The 17,111-nt window shown below is 43.6% G+C and overlaps 1 protein-coding gene across 1 annotated transcript in view; it reads right to left on the reverse strand.

Annotated features, from left to right (window-relative positions):
• The window catches only part of LOC122565188 (ELAV-like protein 1), a 36,499-nt gene that overhangs the window by 16,231 nt on the left and 3,157 nt on the right, over nt 1-17,111 (reverse strand). The window contains exon 2 of the mRNA XM_043720905.2: nt 5,631-5,857. Coding sequence (XP_043576840.1) covers nt 5,631-5,841 — 211 coding nt within the window. The 5' untranslated portion in view covers nt 5,842-5,857. The remainder of the gene's footprint in view (nt 1-5,630; nt 5,858-17,111) is intronic.

Below are 17,111 nucleotides of genomic sequence, written 5' to 3' on the forward strand. Positions count from 1 at the left end.
AAATAACAAATTTCAAATACGTGACCTCTACGATCTAAAAGAATGAAGGCAGCAGATCTATGGAACATCACCACCTGCATTTCCCTCCCAAGCTGCTTACCATCCTGATGTCAAAATATATCGCTGTTCCTTTAGTGTCACAGTGAAAACCTTGTAATTCCCTCCCTAATAGCACTGAGAGTCTACTGAACTGCAGCAGTAACACTTATAACCCATGAACGCATTTTTAAAAGTTGGTTATGCTACATTTCTATCTTTTGTTAAATGAATGAATCCATACTTTGTTAATGCTAGAATGCTAGAATACCTGCCCAATCTCAGCAAAAGAATAAGGAGACAGCATCTATTAGAAATACTGAGAGATACAAATGCTTATTAAAGAGTACAGCTGTGGAGATAGAGAAGGAAGACAGAATCATAAAGACCTTGTGTTTTTAAAACTGTTGACTGAAATGAGAAAGAACTGTCTTGAAATGCAGGAATTTACAATATGACCGCATGTTTTAAAAGTAAGGATATTGATACCTTTTATGAGGGCAGGTAGGAGGCCAGCACGGGGTGTCCAGGTGGATGGGGTGTGTTGGAGGCGGGAGAAGGGGTCGTCAGAGGGTGGGCGGGAGTCTTGGTTAAAGAAGTAGGCGCGAAGGCGAAGGCGGCCCCTTCTTCCGCCTCCAACACACCCCATCCACCTGGACACCCCGTGCTGGCCTCCTACCTGCCCTCGACCTCTGCATAGCCAACTGCCGCCGCGATATTAACCGCCACCTGAACTCCCCCACCCCTCTCACCCACTCCAACCTCTCACCCTCGGAACGCGCAGCCCTCCACTCACTCCGTTGCAACCCCAACCTCACTATCAAACCAGCAGACAAGGGAGGCGCGGTAGTAGTTTGGCGCACCGACCTCTACACCGCTGAGGCCAAACGCCAGCTCGCAGATACCTCCTCCTACTGCCCCCTTGACCATGACCCCACCCCCCACCACCAAACCATCATCTCCCAGACCGTCCATAACCTCATCACCTCGGGGGATCTCCCATCCACCGCCTCCAACCTCATAGTCCCACAACCCCGCACCTCCCGCTTCTACCTCATGCCCAAAATCCACAAACCTGACTGCCCCGGCCGACCCATTGTCTCCGCCTGCTCCTGCCCCACCGAACTCATCTCCGCATACCTTGACACCGTCCTGTCCCCCTTAGTCCAAGAACTCCCCACCTACGTTCGGGACACCACCCATGCCCTCCACCTGCTCCATGATTTTCGCTTCCCCGGTCCCCAACGCCTTATTTTCACCATGGACATCCAGTCCCTGTACACCTCCATCCCCCATCACGAAGGACTCAAAGCCCTCCGCTTCTTTCTTTCCCGCCGTACCGACCAGTACCCTTCCACAGACACCCTCCTTCGACTGACTGAACTGGTCCTCACCCTGAACAACTTCTCTTTCCAATTCTCCCACTTCCTCCAAATGAAAGGAGTAGCCATGGGCACCCGCATGGGCCCCAGCTATGCCTGCCTCTTCGTAGGATATGTGGAACAATCCATCTTCCGCAACTACACTGGCCCCACCCACCACCTTTTCCTCCGCTACATCGATGACTGTATCGGCGCCGCCTCGTGCTCCCACGAGGAGGTTGAACAGTTCATCCACTTCACCAACACCTTCCACCCCGACCTCAAATTCACCTGGACAGTCTCAGATTCCTCCCTCCCCTTCCTCGACCTTTCTATTTCTATTTCAGGCGACCAAATCAACACGGACATCTACTACAAACCAACCGACTCCCACAGCTACCTGGACTACACCTCCTCCCATCCTGCCCCCTGTAAAAACGCCATCCCATTCTCCCAATTCCTTCGACTCCGCCGCATCTGCTCCCAGGAGGATCAGTTCCAAAAACGCACCTCGGATAGCCTCCTTCTTCAAGGACCGCAATTTCCCCCCCGACGTGGTCGACGATGCCCTCCACCGCATCTCTTCCACTTCCCGATCCTCCGCCCTTGAACCCCGCCCCTCCAACCGCCACCAGGACAGAACCCCACTGGTCCTCACCTACCACCCCACTAACCTCCATGTACAGCGCATCATCCGCCGCCATTTCCGCCACCTCCAAACGGACCCCACCACCAAGGATATATTTCCCTCCCCTCCCCTATCAGCATTCCGTAAAGACCACTCCCTCCGTGACTCCCTCATCAGATCCACACCCCCTACCAACCCAACCTCCACTCCCAGCACCTTCCCCTGCAACCGCAGGAGGTGCAAGACTTGCGCCCACACCTCCCCCCTCACCTCCCTCCAAGGCCCCAAAGGAAACTTCCATATCCGCCACAGATTCACCTGTACCTCCACACATATCATCTATTGCATCCTTTGCACCCGATGTGGCCTCCTCTATATTGGGGAGGCGGGCCGCCTACTTGCGGAGCGTTTCAGGGAACACCTCTGGGACACCCGGACCAACCAACCCAACCACCCTGTAGCTCAACATTTCAATTCCCCCTCCCACTCCACCAAGGATATGCAGGTCTTTGGACTCCTCCATCGTCAGACCACAGCGAAACGACGGTTGGAGGAAGAACGCCTCATCTTCCGGCTAGGAACCCTCCAACCACAAGGGATGAACTCGGATTTCACCAGTTTCCTCATTTCCCCTCCCCCCAGCCAGTCTCAGTCAAATCCATCAAATTCAGCACCGCCTTCCTAACCTGCAATCTTCTTCCCGACCTCTCCGCCCCCACCCCAGTCTGACCTATCACCCTCACCTTGACCTCTTTCCACCTATCACATTTCCGACGTCCCTCCCCCAAGTCCCTCCTCCCTATCTTTTATCTTAGCCTGCTGGACCAACTTTCCTCATTCCTGAAGAAGGGCTAATGCCCGAAACGTCGATTCTCCTGTTCCCTAGATGCTGCCTGACCTGCTGCGCTTTTCCAGCAACACATTTCCAACCATAGACAATGGTCCGGTCGGCCAACAACAGGGTTTTGATTGTCAATTAGCAACCAGTTAGGTCTGAGAGTGGGATAGAATGAGGCTAGTTTTAAGAGCAGAAGAGAAACAAGTAAATCTGCAGCAGCCAAAAACATCTCTGCAGTAAGCCACTTTAAACCAGAAGAAAACCAGCTTATCTTTCCTTCAGCTGATGCTGGAAGCTCTGATTTTTAATTGAGCAAGTCAGATATTTTAGAAGCCACCCTGTGCGTCTTAGCAAGCAGTAAAGCATTCAGAAAAAAGAAGGCTGAGAAGAAACATGCATATCATCAAGAATCAACCACTAGTTCCTGGAAACAAAGACTAGAGAACTGCTCTCCCAGCAAAAAAACCTGGTCCATGCCTATTAGCATGGGTCTGAAAATCATGCAAATGGGAGACTTTGCACATTTCTTTTCAAAAATGTCTCTACCTCTTTCTGTAGAGGGAAGTCCAGAACTAGGAGGAATAACTTTATAATTAGAACTTTTGTGACACCTCCAAGAATAGTGGGGCTTGATTTCTAACACACTACCCCAGTAAGTCATGGCAACACGCTCACACACTGGAGAGTCCAGTTTAAATTTAAACTGGAGCATGCAATGAAAATGCATTAATTGACATTCACCAATGATATAGTAATTTGCTTTCAACCAACACACAAAAACCCAAACCTCAAGAGCACCTGGGACCTCACTTTGTATGAAGCACAAAATAGGGAGTAGAAAACAACAATGTTGTTTCTATTGGTTGGGCATTCAGACAGGAGGCCAGAGGTTTATTTAATAAGCTGTCAGCAGCAGCAGTCCAGAAGTTGAGAGCTTTCGGTTCTGCTTCAACCATTGGGGTAAAGAGGTCTTGATTATCAATGTGCTAATTAGTAGCTACTGATATAGATCCAGAGCTGGTCATTAAGTATAGCCACAAAGCTTTATATATGAAGGTCTTAAATTAACTAATCACAAAGATTGGAAAATTTATAAGCATCAACCATAGTTTATGAAAGTGGAGTTGAGGCTGAGGCAAGATCAGCCATGATCATATCAAATGGCAGAGCGAGTTAAGAGGCTAAAATGTCTTTTGCTCCTGATTTTCACATTCTAATGCATTGCAATCAGAATTATCCCATAAATTAAAAGTTTCAAATAGTCTACTTTGTTCTCTGAATTATTGAAAACAATGATTTTAACAAATTCAATAAACAGTTTGATGTTTGATAGTCAAACTGAACAAGAGTTTCCTAACTTTGTCATAATGATGTTAATTAAATACTAGAGAATGTTTTTAAATCAACCTGTCCAAACATGGCATGATGCACTCTGCTGAAAATGTGTTGCTGGAAAAGTGCAGCAGGTCAGGCAGCATCCAAGGAACAGGAGAATCGACGTTTCGGGCATAAGCCCGATTCTCCTGTTCCTTGGATGCTGCCTGACCTGCTGCACTTTTCCAGCAACACATTTTCAGCTCTGATCTCCAGCATCTGCAGCCCTCATTTTCTCCTCGATGATGTACTCTGCAGCAGGTGAGACTTGAACTGGGTCCTCTGGCCCAGATCTAGGGACACTACTAGTGTGCCACACAAATATCTGCATGTGTTAAGCTCGGTTTATACCAAACAACAAAAATCTTTGTTGCTCTGTGTAGCTCAGTTAAAATTTCCAAAATTTTAACTATTATATCATGTATCTGAATCAGATGTATGTATACATCAAAAAATACAGCTTAGGACAGGTACAAGATAAAATGACATCAAAATTATTTAACTAGTTTATGTGCAAAAACATAGAAAAGTGCAAGTCCTTCTGATTTTAAAATTAAGACATAAGCAAAAGCACAACATTCCATATAGTCACTTTGGCATGCCTGATCTTTACACCTTATCACCCAAGAGCTATTTTTCTTAGACTTTCTTTCCTAGAAGGCAGAAAAAATTGAGGCATTGACTATTTTCTAAATGGGGAGAAAATTCAGAAGTCTAAAGTGCAAAGTAACCTGGGAGTTCTAGTCCAGGGTTCTCTCAAGGCCATCCAGGGAGTAGGAGGGAGAATTGAAATGGATGGCAACCAGAAGGTCGGGTGGTTGATGCAAGCAGAGCGCAGATGCTCTGCAAACTGGTCTCAGAGTCTGGTGTTTGATCTTCCTGATATAGAAGGACCATATTGGGAGCAATGGAATGCAATACATCCGGTTGGATGAAGTGCAGGTGAAACTCTGCTGATCTGGAAGGATTGTCTGGGGCCTTGAACAGAGGAGAGATGGGAGGTGTAGTGGCAGGTGTTGCACCTCTTGTGCTTGCAGAGAATGGTACCAGGTGTGGTGGAGAGGCTGGCGGAGAGTGTAGAGTGGATGAGGGAGTCCCTGCGGAAAGCGGACAGGGAGGGAAGGAAATATCTTTTTTTTTGGTGGGGGGTTCTGATTGTCAGTGGCAGAAATGTTGGAGGACGATGTGTTGGATTCGGAGTTTGGTGGTCTGGTAGCAATTAATTAACCTTCCATCTTTGATTAGATTTGACTTTGTTAAAATATTCCAGTAACTGACTCGACGGTGAGATTCAGATGAAAAATAGCGTAACTGACTTTCAAAGATTTGTGTACAAATCTTAATTTACAACAAAAAGCAACAATGATGGCAACTTCAGTTTAAAGGCCCTTACCTGCAACCTTGTCACGGATGAGTTTGGCAGATTCCACTTCACCTATACTTCCAAAAAGGCTTCGCAGCTCATCCTGTGTCATGTTCTGAGGCAGGTAATTGACAATTAAGTTGGTTCTGATATTGTCATCCCCATGATCTTTGCATTCCTCAGCCATGAGATCAAGGTCTACCAGGTAACCGTTACTGTAGCAAGATTGGCCGTTTGACATTTCAAAAAGAGCTCACCTGTAAAAAGAATAAGCACGCAAATATATCACAATGTCCATTTCCCAGACGGTCTACAAATCAGCATCCTCAGAATCAGTGAATAGGAGGAGTTACAAACAAGAGTGCAATGGTATGTAACAAGCCATCGAACCAGCATGTGTTGAATTTATTTTACATTACAATAAATCCTTTGTATCCGTGAGATCATAATTTGCAAATTCATTTATCTGTGCCAAAAAGGAAGCAATAAAATTCAACATCCATAACTTTTAACCTGTATTTTTTATGAGTCTGCACTTGTGAATTTTACTCTATCCAACCTGCACTTGACTTCAAAAACCTCTATCAAATTTCTCTTCAGCCTCCTTCTCTCTCAGGAAGACAGTCCCAACTAGTTCAACCTATCCTCTTAAATGAAATTCTTCATTCCTAAAATTAATTTCGTAAAACTGCTTCTGCATTCTTTTCAATTCATTCGCATCTTTTCTAGAATGTGGTGCCTGCAACCATGCATAATATTCCAACTGAGGTCTAAAAAGTGTTTTATACAGAGATATTAAAGAGTTACTCAGCTCTGCTGACCTGCAGGAAATTTGATGTCCTGAGGGTAGGGTGATACATCTCTGACTTACAGGTACAATGTAAGGAATTTACATTCTGATCCCTTGCCATTCAGAGCCATTTACATGGCCATTTCCTTGTTATTCAGAGTGAGTTTACATTCCCATCCCTTGTCATCCATATCCATTTAAATGGCCATTTCCTTGTTATTCAGAGTGAATTTACATTTTCATCCTTTGCAATCCAGAGCCATTTCATCATCATCCTATTCAAAATCGATAAGAACATCGCAGTCGGAATGTTATCTATGCCCTGTAGTTAATAAAAATGATTCACAACAGATTTGACAATTAAGGGATGATTTACATTATGTTGTTTCTAGAAATGATGTCATGGCATTGTGTCTTGAGGGGCATATGACTGTGGGGGAGTGACTGGGGGGGGTTGTCTTGTGGGCATTACTGACTGTCATGTAAAGATTTTGTATAAAGGAAGGACTGTTTCTTTTGTTCAGAGAGATCTTTCCGCACAACTCTGCAAGCCTTGCGAAGTGTACGATAAGAGCTTCTCCAAAGCTTGTACTGCACTCTGCCTAATAAAATTTTGGTTGTTCACAGAAGTTGGCATGTTCCAATTGCATCAAGAATCTCAGAGGAAGAAAACTGTATGCTCACTTGACCCTTTTTGCTGTCTTCAATGATCTGCGCAAATATATAGAGGTCCCTGTGTTCCTGCATCCACTTATTATAACCCTTATTTTGTATTGCCTTTCAATGTTCTTCCTACCAAAGTGTATCAACTCAAACCTCTCTGCATTGAACTTGATCTACCACCTATCTGCCCAGTCAACAGGTCAATATCCTTCTCGAATTTGACAGTCCTCCTCACAATTTATAATTCTTACAAGTTTTACATCAACTGCAAACTTTGAAATTAATACCTATAAATCAATATCCAGATCATTAATACATAACAGGAAAAACAAGGGTTCCCTAAGGAATTCTATTACAAACCTGCCTCCATTCTGAAAAATTTCCATTGACCATGTTTCCTATCACTCAGCCAATTTTACATCCAACTTGTTATTGTCTTTTTTATACCATGACATACAGAATTGCTCTCAATTCTGCTGCATGGCACTATATCAACCATTTACTGGAAATCCATGTATATTACACCAACAGCACGAACATCCTTGAGCCTTTTTGTTACTACTTCAAATCTGAAATTAGTCAAACACAATTTTCCCTTAAGAATTCCATGCTGAATCTTCTAATCAACTCCTCTTTTTCCATGTGACTAAGTCTATCCCGAACAATTGTTTCTAGAGGCTTCCCCACTACTAAAATAAAACTGTTGATGGGATGTGTCTTGCAGTCTTTCTTGAACGAGTCCCATTTTATCCAATGGATGTGTGTGACTATGGGTATCCACGAGACCTAATTATAAGGTATGTGGAACTTTCCTTGTTCCAGTTCTATCTGGGCTCCCATCCATAACTCTTTCTCAGATATACTGATGATTAAATTATGTGCTGGCTCCTGGTCTTGCATAGAGTTGTAAAAATCAAATTTGCCTTTCTTAATCTTATTCTGGCCCATTATTGGCTCCTTCCTGCCATCCCAGGAGTTCCTCTCTCCCAAAACCCTGATCCTTTCCCCACTCAGCCCACTGATTGGCATGCATGCTCCGTGTGTCAGCAAACATAGACTGATATTTCTTTCAATTTAGTCTACTGTGTTTGCTGTACACAATAATGGTCTCTTTTACATCAGCAAGACCCAACATGGGACTGGGAAACCACTTTGCAGAACACCTCCACCTCGTCCAAAGAATGATCCTAACCTCCCAGCTGCTTGCTGTTTCAATTAACAATTTTGTTACCAAGATAACATTTCTCACCTGAGCCTGAACAGTGTTCCAATGAAGCTTAATGCAAGCTGGAGGAGCAATGCCTTATTTTTCACTTACAACTTTGAGGACTCAACATTCAGTTCCACAACTTCAGGGCACAATCTCAGTCTTACATCCATCCTGGTCTTGTCTGGTTGACCTTGCTCATACAGTACTCATTTTCTCTTTTCCACACTTATCATTTATACTTATTTTGCATTTTTAGTACTCCTTTACCACCCTGAGTATTCCCTTGTTTTTTGTTCTGGGAACACTCAGCATCTGTTCCATTTGCTCCCCCGCTGTCAACATTTGAAAGAACCCTTTTCCCAGCCCCTCTCAATCCTGAAGAACAGTAATATCAGAAGCAAAATGCCAATCCTGTTTCTCTCCCCACAGATGCTGCCAGACATGCTGTTTCACCAGCACTTCTGGTTGTATTTCAGATACAGTAATTCAAGACTGAACATCCACAAAGCACTGTGGGCCATCATAGCAGCAGAATTGAACTTCAGCACAAGCTGCAACCTCATGGCCCGACATATCCCCCATTCAACCATTACCATTAAGCCAGGGGATCTTTCCTAGTTTAATGGAGTGTGCAGCACCAGGCATACCTGAAGATGAGGCATCAACTTGGCGAAGGCACCAAACAGGACTATTTGGATGCCAAACAACACAAATAGCAAGTGACAGTCAGAACATAGTGATATCACAGCCAACAGATCAGATCTAAAATTAGCAGTCCTGCCACGTAGAGTCATGAATGGTGGTGGACAATTTAACAAGTTAATGGATGAGATGGCTCTACAAATATCCCCATCCTCAATTCTCAGTGCAAAAGATAAGGGTGAAGCATTCACAGCAATCTTTAGCCAGACGTGTCAAGTGCATAATCCATCACTGCTTCCTCCAGTGGTCCCCCACATCACAGATGCCAGTCTTCAACCAGAGTCATAGAGACGTACAGCATGGAACAGACCCTTCGGTCCAACCCGTCAATGCCGACCAGATATCCCAACCCGATCTGGTCCCACCTGCCAGCACCTGGCCCATATCATTCCAAACCCTTCCTATTCATATACCCATCTAAATGCCTTTTAAATACTGCAATTGTACCAGCCTCCACCACTTCTTCTGGCAGCTAATTCCATACACATACCACCCTCTGCGTGAAAAGGTTGCCCCTTAGGTCTCTTTTTCATCTTTCTCCTCTCACACTAAACCTATGTCCTCTAGTTCTGGACCACTCCACCCCAAGGAAAAGACTTTGTCTATTTATCCTATCTATGTCCCTCATTATTTTGTAAACCTCTATAATAACATCCCTCAGCCTCCAATGCTCCAAGGAAAACAGTCACAGCCTGTTCAGCCTCTCTCTATAGCTCAAATCCTCCAACCTTGGCAACATCCTTGTAATTCTTTTCTGAATCATTTCAAGTTTCACAACATCTTTCTGAAAGGAAGGAGACCAGAATTGCATGCAATATTCCAACAGTGGCCTAACCAATGTCCTGTACAGCCGCAACATGACCTCCTAACTCCTGTACTCAATACTCTGAGCAATAAAGGAAAGCATACAAAACGTCTTCTTCACTATCCTATTCTCCCAGCAACTCTACTTTCAAGGAGCTATGCACTCCAAGGTCTCTTTGTTCAGCAACACTCTCTAAGACCTTACCATTAAGTGGATAAGTCCTGCTAAGATTTGCCTTCCCAAAATGCAGCACCTCACATTTGTGTGAATTAAACTCCATCTGCCACTTCTCAGTCCATTGGCTCATCTGATCAAGATCCTGTTGCAATCGGAGGTAACCTTCTTCGCTGTCCACTACACCTCCAATTTTGGTGTCATCTGCAAACTTACTAACTATACCTCTTATGCTTGCATCCAAATCATTTATATAATGACGAAAAGTAGAGGACTCAGCACCGATCCTTTTGGCACTCCACTGGTCACAGGCCTCCATTCTGAAAAACAACCCTCCACCACCACCACCACCACCACCCTCTATCTTCTACCTTTCAGCCAGTTCTGTATCCAAATGGCTAGATCTCCCTTTCTTCCATGAGATCTAATCTTGTTAACCATGGGGAACCCTGTCAAACGCCTTACTGAAGTCCATATAGATCACATACAGATCAAAATGTTGTTACTTTTTGAAGAAGTTACAATACTCTTTGTTACTTCTTCAAAAAACTCAATCAAGTTTGTTCCACCAATAGTACTGAAGAGTTGTGCTCCTGAACTTGCCTCTCACCTAGCCAAGCTCTTCCAGTACAGCTACAACACTAGAATCTACCTGACCGTTTGGAAATTGTCTTATGCCAGGTACAGAAAAAGGACAAGCCAAACTGGCCAATTTCTGGCCCCATCAGTCTACTCTTAAGTAAAGTGATGGAAGGTGTCATCAACAGAACTATCAAGCAACATCTATTCAACAATAACCTGCTCACTGATGCCCAGCTTGTGCACCACCATGGCCAATCAGCTCCTGACTTCATTACCGCCTTGATTCAAACATGGACAAAGGAGATGAATAAGAGCCCTTGACATCAAGGCCATTTCTGACTGAGTGGCATCAAAGATCCCATGTAAAACTGGAATCAAAACATAACAGGGTGGGGACTTGCTGCTGGTTGGAAGATGGTTATGATTGCTGGAAGTCAGTCATCTCAGTTCCAGGACACCTCTGCAGGAGTTCCTCAGGGTAGTGTCCTAGGCCTAAACAACTTCAGCTGCTTCAACGACTTTCCCTCCATCATAAGGTCAGAAGTGGAAAGTTTACCAATGATCACACAATGTTCTGTACTAGTCACGACTCCTCAGATACCGAAGCAGTCCATGTTAAGGGCAACAAGATCTAAATGATGTCAATACTTGGGCTGGCAAGTGGCAAGTAACATTTGCACCATATAAATGCCAGGTAATGATCAAACAAGAGACAATCTAATCACTGTCCCTTGACATTCAATGCTGTTACCATCACTTAGTCCCCCACTATCAATATTCTTGGGGTTACTATTGTCCAGCTACTCAGTGGCTACACGAGTAGATCAGAGGTTAAGAATACTGCGGTGAGTAATTTACCTCCTGACTCTCTAGAGTCTGTCCATCATCTACAAGGCACATGATGGAATACTTCCCACTTCTTGTAGCTGCACCAACCCAGCAACAATCAGCAAGTTTGACACCATCCAGGACAAAGCAACATGCTTGATTGGCACCACATCCACAAACATTAATTCTCTCTACCACTGACACTCAGCAGCAGTGTGTACAATTCACAAGATTCACGACGTGTCCTTGATATGTATGCACCCGTCAGGCAGGAAAGAGATGGTCGTGTGAGAGAACCTTGGTTGACGAGGGAGGTTGAATGTCTTGTAAAGAGGAAGAAGGAGGCTTACATAAGGTTGAGGAAACAAGGTTCAGACAGAGCGTTGGAGGGATACAGGATAGCCAGAAGGGAGCTGAAGAAAGGGATTAGGAGAGTGAAGAGAGGACATGAAAAATCTTTGGCGGATAGGATCAAGGATAACCCCAAGGCATTTTATGCGTATGTGAGAAACATGAGAATGACGAGAACGAGGGTAGGTTCGATCAAGGACAGTAGTGGGAGACTGTGTATTGAGTCGGAAGAGATAGGAGAGGTCTTGAATGAGTACTTTTCTTCAGTATTTACAAACGAGAGGGACCGTATTGTTGAAGAGGAGAGTGTGAAACGGACTGGTAAGCTAGAAGAGATACTTGTTAGGAAGGAAGGTGTGTTGGGCATTTTGAACAACTTGAGGATAGACAAGTCCCCCGGGCCTGACGGGATATATCCTAGGATTATGTGGGAAGCAAGAGAGGAAATTGCAGAGCCGTTGGCAATTACCTTTTCGTCTTCACTGTCAACGGGGGTGGTACCAGGGGACTGGAGAGTGGCGAATGTTGTGCCCCTATTCAAAAAAGGGATAACCCCGGGAATTACAGGCCAGTTAGTCTTACTTTGGTGGTAGGCAAAGTAATGGAAAGGGTACTGTGGGATAGGATTTATGAGTATCTGGAAAGCCACTGCTTGATTAGGGACAGCCAGCACGGATTTGTGAAGGGTAGGTCTTGCCTTACAAGTCTTATTGAATTCTTTGAGGAGGTGACCAAGCATGTGGATGAGGGTAGAGCAGTGGATGTAGTATACATGGATTTTAGTAAGGCATTTCATAAGGTTCCCCATGGTAGGCTTATGCGGAAAGTCAGGAGGCATGGGATAGAGGGAAATTTGGCCAGTTGGATAGAAAACTGGCTAATCGGTTGAAGTCAGAGAGTGGTGTTAGATGGTAAATATTCAGCCTGGAGCCCAGTTACAAGTGGAGTTCCACAGGGATCAGTTCTGGGTCCTCTGCTGTTTGTAATTTTTATTAATGACTTGGATGAGGGAGTCGGAGGGTGGGTCAGTAAATTTGCAGATGATACGAAGATTGGTGGAGTTGTGGATAGTGAGGAGGGCTGTTGTCGGCTGCAAAGAGACTTAGATATAATGCAGAGCTGGGCTGAGGAGTGGCAGATGGAGTTCACCCTGTCAAGTGTGAGGTTGTCCACTTTGGAAGGACAAATAAGAATGCGGAATACAGGGTAAACGGTAGGGTTCTTAGTAAGGTGGAGGAGCAGAGGGAACTTGGGGTCTATGTTCATAGATCTTTGAAAGTTGCCACTCAGATGGATAGAGCTTGTAAGAAGGCCTATGGTGTATTAGCGTTCATTAGCAGAGGGACTGAATTCAAGAGTCGTGAAGTGATGTTGCAGCTGTACAGGATCTTGGTTAGGCCACATTTGGAGTACTGTGTGCAGTTCCGGTAGCCTCACTTTAGGAAAGATGTGGAAGCTTTGGAGAGGGTGCAGAGAAGATTTACCAGGATGTGGCCTGGAATGGAGAATAGGTCGTACGAGGATAGGTTGAGAGTGCTAGGCCTTTTCTCATTGGAACGGCGAAGGATGCGGGGTGACTTGATAGAGGTTTAAAAGATGATCAGAGGAATAGATAGAGTAGACAGTCAGAAACGTTTTCCCCGGGTACAACAGAGTGTTACAAGGGGACATAAATTTAAGGTGAAGGGTGGAAGGTATAGGGGGGGATGTCAGGGGTAGGTTCTTTACCCAGAGAGTGGTGGGGGCATGGAATGCTCTGCCTGTGGGAGTGGCAGAGTCAGAATAATTGGCGACCTTTAAGCAGCAATTGGATAGGTACATCGATGGGTGCTTAAGTTAGGACAAATGTTTGGCACAACATCGTGGGCCGAAGGGCCTGTTCTGTGCTGTATTGTTCTATGTTCTATGCACTGCAGAAATTCATCGAAAATCCTGAGACAGGCCTTCCAAATCCAGGACCACTTTCATCTACAAGGGCAAGGGCAGCAGATAAGTGGAAATATCACCACCTGCAAGTTTCCCTCCAAGCCATTTACCATCCTGATTTGGAAATATATTGCCGTCCCTTCAGTGTCACTGGGGCAAATATTTTTAAAATTACCTTCCTAACAGCATTATGGATCAACCTGCAACATGTGGACTGCAGTGGTTCAAGAAGCCACTGCCTTCTCAAGGGCAACAAAATGCTGACCAGTCAGTGTTGCAAAGCCCCATGCATGAATAAAAAAAAAATCCAAAATCTGCAGGATTCCTTACATTTTCTTATAATACAGCTTTTATTCTAGTGAAGTAGTACTATTGGTAATGCTGGTATTTGGAAGCATCATCTAAAATCATCATAGATTTAACGTCTTAACAGCAAAAGGTCAATTACTGTTACCACTGACTCTGCATAAAAAACATTTTTCTTTCAGTATCATAGAATCATAGTGTCAATACAGAATACACAAGGGAAACTGGTCAAGAGTACCAACGCATGCATTGTATTTATTGGAAGCAATACAAAAGAAATCTTTTCTACAATGAAGCAACAAAATAATTCAGTTCTTTAAAGTGTGTTCAGAAGGATTTAAATACTTAAAAATGTTATTTCTCCTAAACTACATTATTACCTTGCGAAAAGATTCCTCCCAGTAGATTGGTTGGAAATTCAAGTTGAGAAAGATGCAAGGAAAAAATCTTGTTTATATTTTGACCAGTAGCACCAAGAATCCACTCAATACAAATTACTCATCTGAAGTACAGTTTGTGCAAAACCAGAGACTGTACTTCGAGAAATGGCACAAATTAAGGTCAGTCTAATCCTAGTAAATAAATTCCAGAGTTCCTCTGTATTCTACACATCTAAACATTCTGCATTATTAGCAATAAATAAATGCATGAGTGAAAGAACTGGATCACAACCAAATGAAAAAGGGAGAAGAAAACACTCAGAATCAGAAGGAGAAAAACTGAATTTAAATATAACCTTGGTTTATTCTGTTCATCACTGCCGCCTTTCATTACCACACTTTCCCTTCAGCCTACAAGGGATTTCTTCACTTTTCTGCAACACATCTACTCAAAACCTGAAAAAAGCAGGGTTAACACAATTTTCATAGTTCTTCCTTCCTAAAACTTACATTTTTCTCCAAGTTTAAATGGAAGGGTCACTCAGTAAAAGGTACAGACACCAATCAAAATTCAGAGCCCATCTAGTGATTTACTTCAGCTAAGTTAAATATGATGAATAAGTTTAACTGGCCACATGAATGAGATTAAAGCATTTGCAAATTCAAAATTGGAGCACTGCACTTTGAACCTCATCTGCTGACTGCAGTTTTGCCTAGGGCTATTACAATGACAATAAAAGTATCAACACTGTACAATGACTTAGGTAAAAACAATAACTGCAGATGCTGGAAACCAGATTCTGGATCAGTGGTGCTGGAAGAGCACAGCAATTCAGGCAGCATCCAACGAGCAGCGAAATCGACGTTTCGGGCAAAAGCTGATGAAGGGCTTTTGCCCGAAACGTCGATTTCGCTGCTCATTGGATGCTGCCTGAACCACTGTACAATGACTTAGTTGAACCTGCAAATGCTGTACTAAGGTACAGAACTCTTTAAATCTCATCTCCCTAAATTTTTTCACCCACAATCAGCCAATAGGGGATATTCTGAGAAAACATTCTCACGGATAGATTGGTCAAAGTCTCTATTTGCAACAATAAATATTTTAAATATCTAAATTCAAATGACAAAATAGATAGTGTAGCACTACCATATGTCCACTTGACAAATGGCAAGGTTGATTTGAATATTATTTGTTTAACAGATAAGTTCGGCAATGTGTTTTAATTTATTGGAGTCCAACATCTGTTATATCATAGTTCCATTATGGTAATCTAACTGCTTCTCCTATTTAACTGCACACCCAGCTCCCTTTCTTTCACGTAGTCTTGACTTCAGTAACTTATTTTGAACTCCTGTTCTGTGCCAATTTGATTCTTTTGTGCAGCTGCTTATAACCAAACAACAAAGTACATGACATTGCATCAAAATTCAAAACTTATGCCTTTCAAAACTGATGAGCAGGTTCTTTAGTGTTTTTGCTTTGAAACATGACAATATAAATATTGCTTTTAGGAAAATGTATCACAAAGTTAAGATAAACACAATGGTTAAGTACATCAGAGTTGCTTCTGAACAGGAACACTGGCAACAGGCTTAGGTTGACAAGTGACAAGTAACATTTGTGCCACACAAATGCCAGGTTATGACCATTACCGATACCAGACGATTTAACACTGTCCCTTGACATTCAGTGGGGTTACCATCACTGAATCCCCCACGATCAACTTTCTTGGGTTATCATTGATCAGAAACTCAACTGAATTCATCACGTAAGAACAGTAGCTACAAGTACAGTTCAGAGGCTAGGAGTACTGTGGCATCTTACAAACTCATGCCTCCCCAAAGCCTCTCCATCATCTACAAGGCACAAGTCAGAAGCGTGATTAATTACTTCCCACTTACCTGGATGGGTGCAGTTCTAACAACACTCAAGAAGCTTGACACCATCCAGGATAAAGCAGCCTGTTTGATTGACACTACGTCCACATGCATTCAATCCCTCCACAACCGAGTCAAAGGCAAATACCCTGCATTATTAGGCATCTGGATGGGTAAATGAATAGGAATGTTTCGAGAGATATGGGCCAAATGCTGGCAAATGGGACTAGATTATGTTGGGATATTTGGTCGGCATTGACGAGTTGAATCGAATAGTTTGTTTCCGTGCTGTACATCTCTATGACTCTATGATTATGACACTTAGTAGCAGCAGTGTGTGCTATCTACAAGATGCGCTATAGCAACTAAAACATCCTCAGGCAGTACCTGCCAATGCCACAATCATTTCCATCTACAAGGGTAGCAGATACATGGGAACACCACCACCTTCAAGATCCTCTCCAAGGCACTCACCATCCTGACACAGAAATATATCGTCAGTCTTTCACTGTTGCTAGGTCAAAATCCTCGAATTCCCTCCTACTGGCATTGTGGATCTGCAGTAATTCAAGAAGGCAGCTCACCACCACCTTCTCAAGGGTAACTAGGGACAGTAAAAAAAATGCTGGCCAGCCAGCAACACCCATATTCCACAAATGAATAAATTTTAAAAAAGATTATTTTAATAGATCTTGATCTTATAAATTTTGCACGTCAATAAGGTCTCAGAAATAACATCTTGCACATGTACGCCCTAGTCAGTAAGTTGAGACCATGGTTAATTAAGCCTACCGTATCCTAGACTGCATCAACAGAGCCACAGAGTACGACAGCAAGGAGGTTATATTGAACTTTCACAAGATACTACTTCAGTTTCAATTGGGGTAGTGCATCCAATTTTGGGCACCATCAT

Source organism: Chiloscyllium plagiosum, unplaced genomic scaffold (assembly GCF_037043375.1).
Source record: "Chiloscyllium plagiosum isolate Xiang-an unplaced genomic scaffold, Cpla_swu_hap1 HiC_scaffold_28, whole genome shotgun sequence".
In the NCBI taxonomy this organism is placed as follows: Eukaryota; Metazoa; Chordata; class Chondrichthyes; order Orectolobiformes; family Hemiscylliidae; genus Chiloscyllium; species Chiloscyllium plagiosum.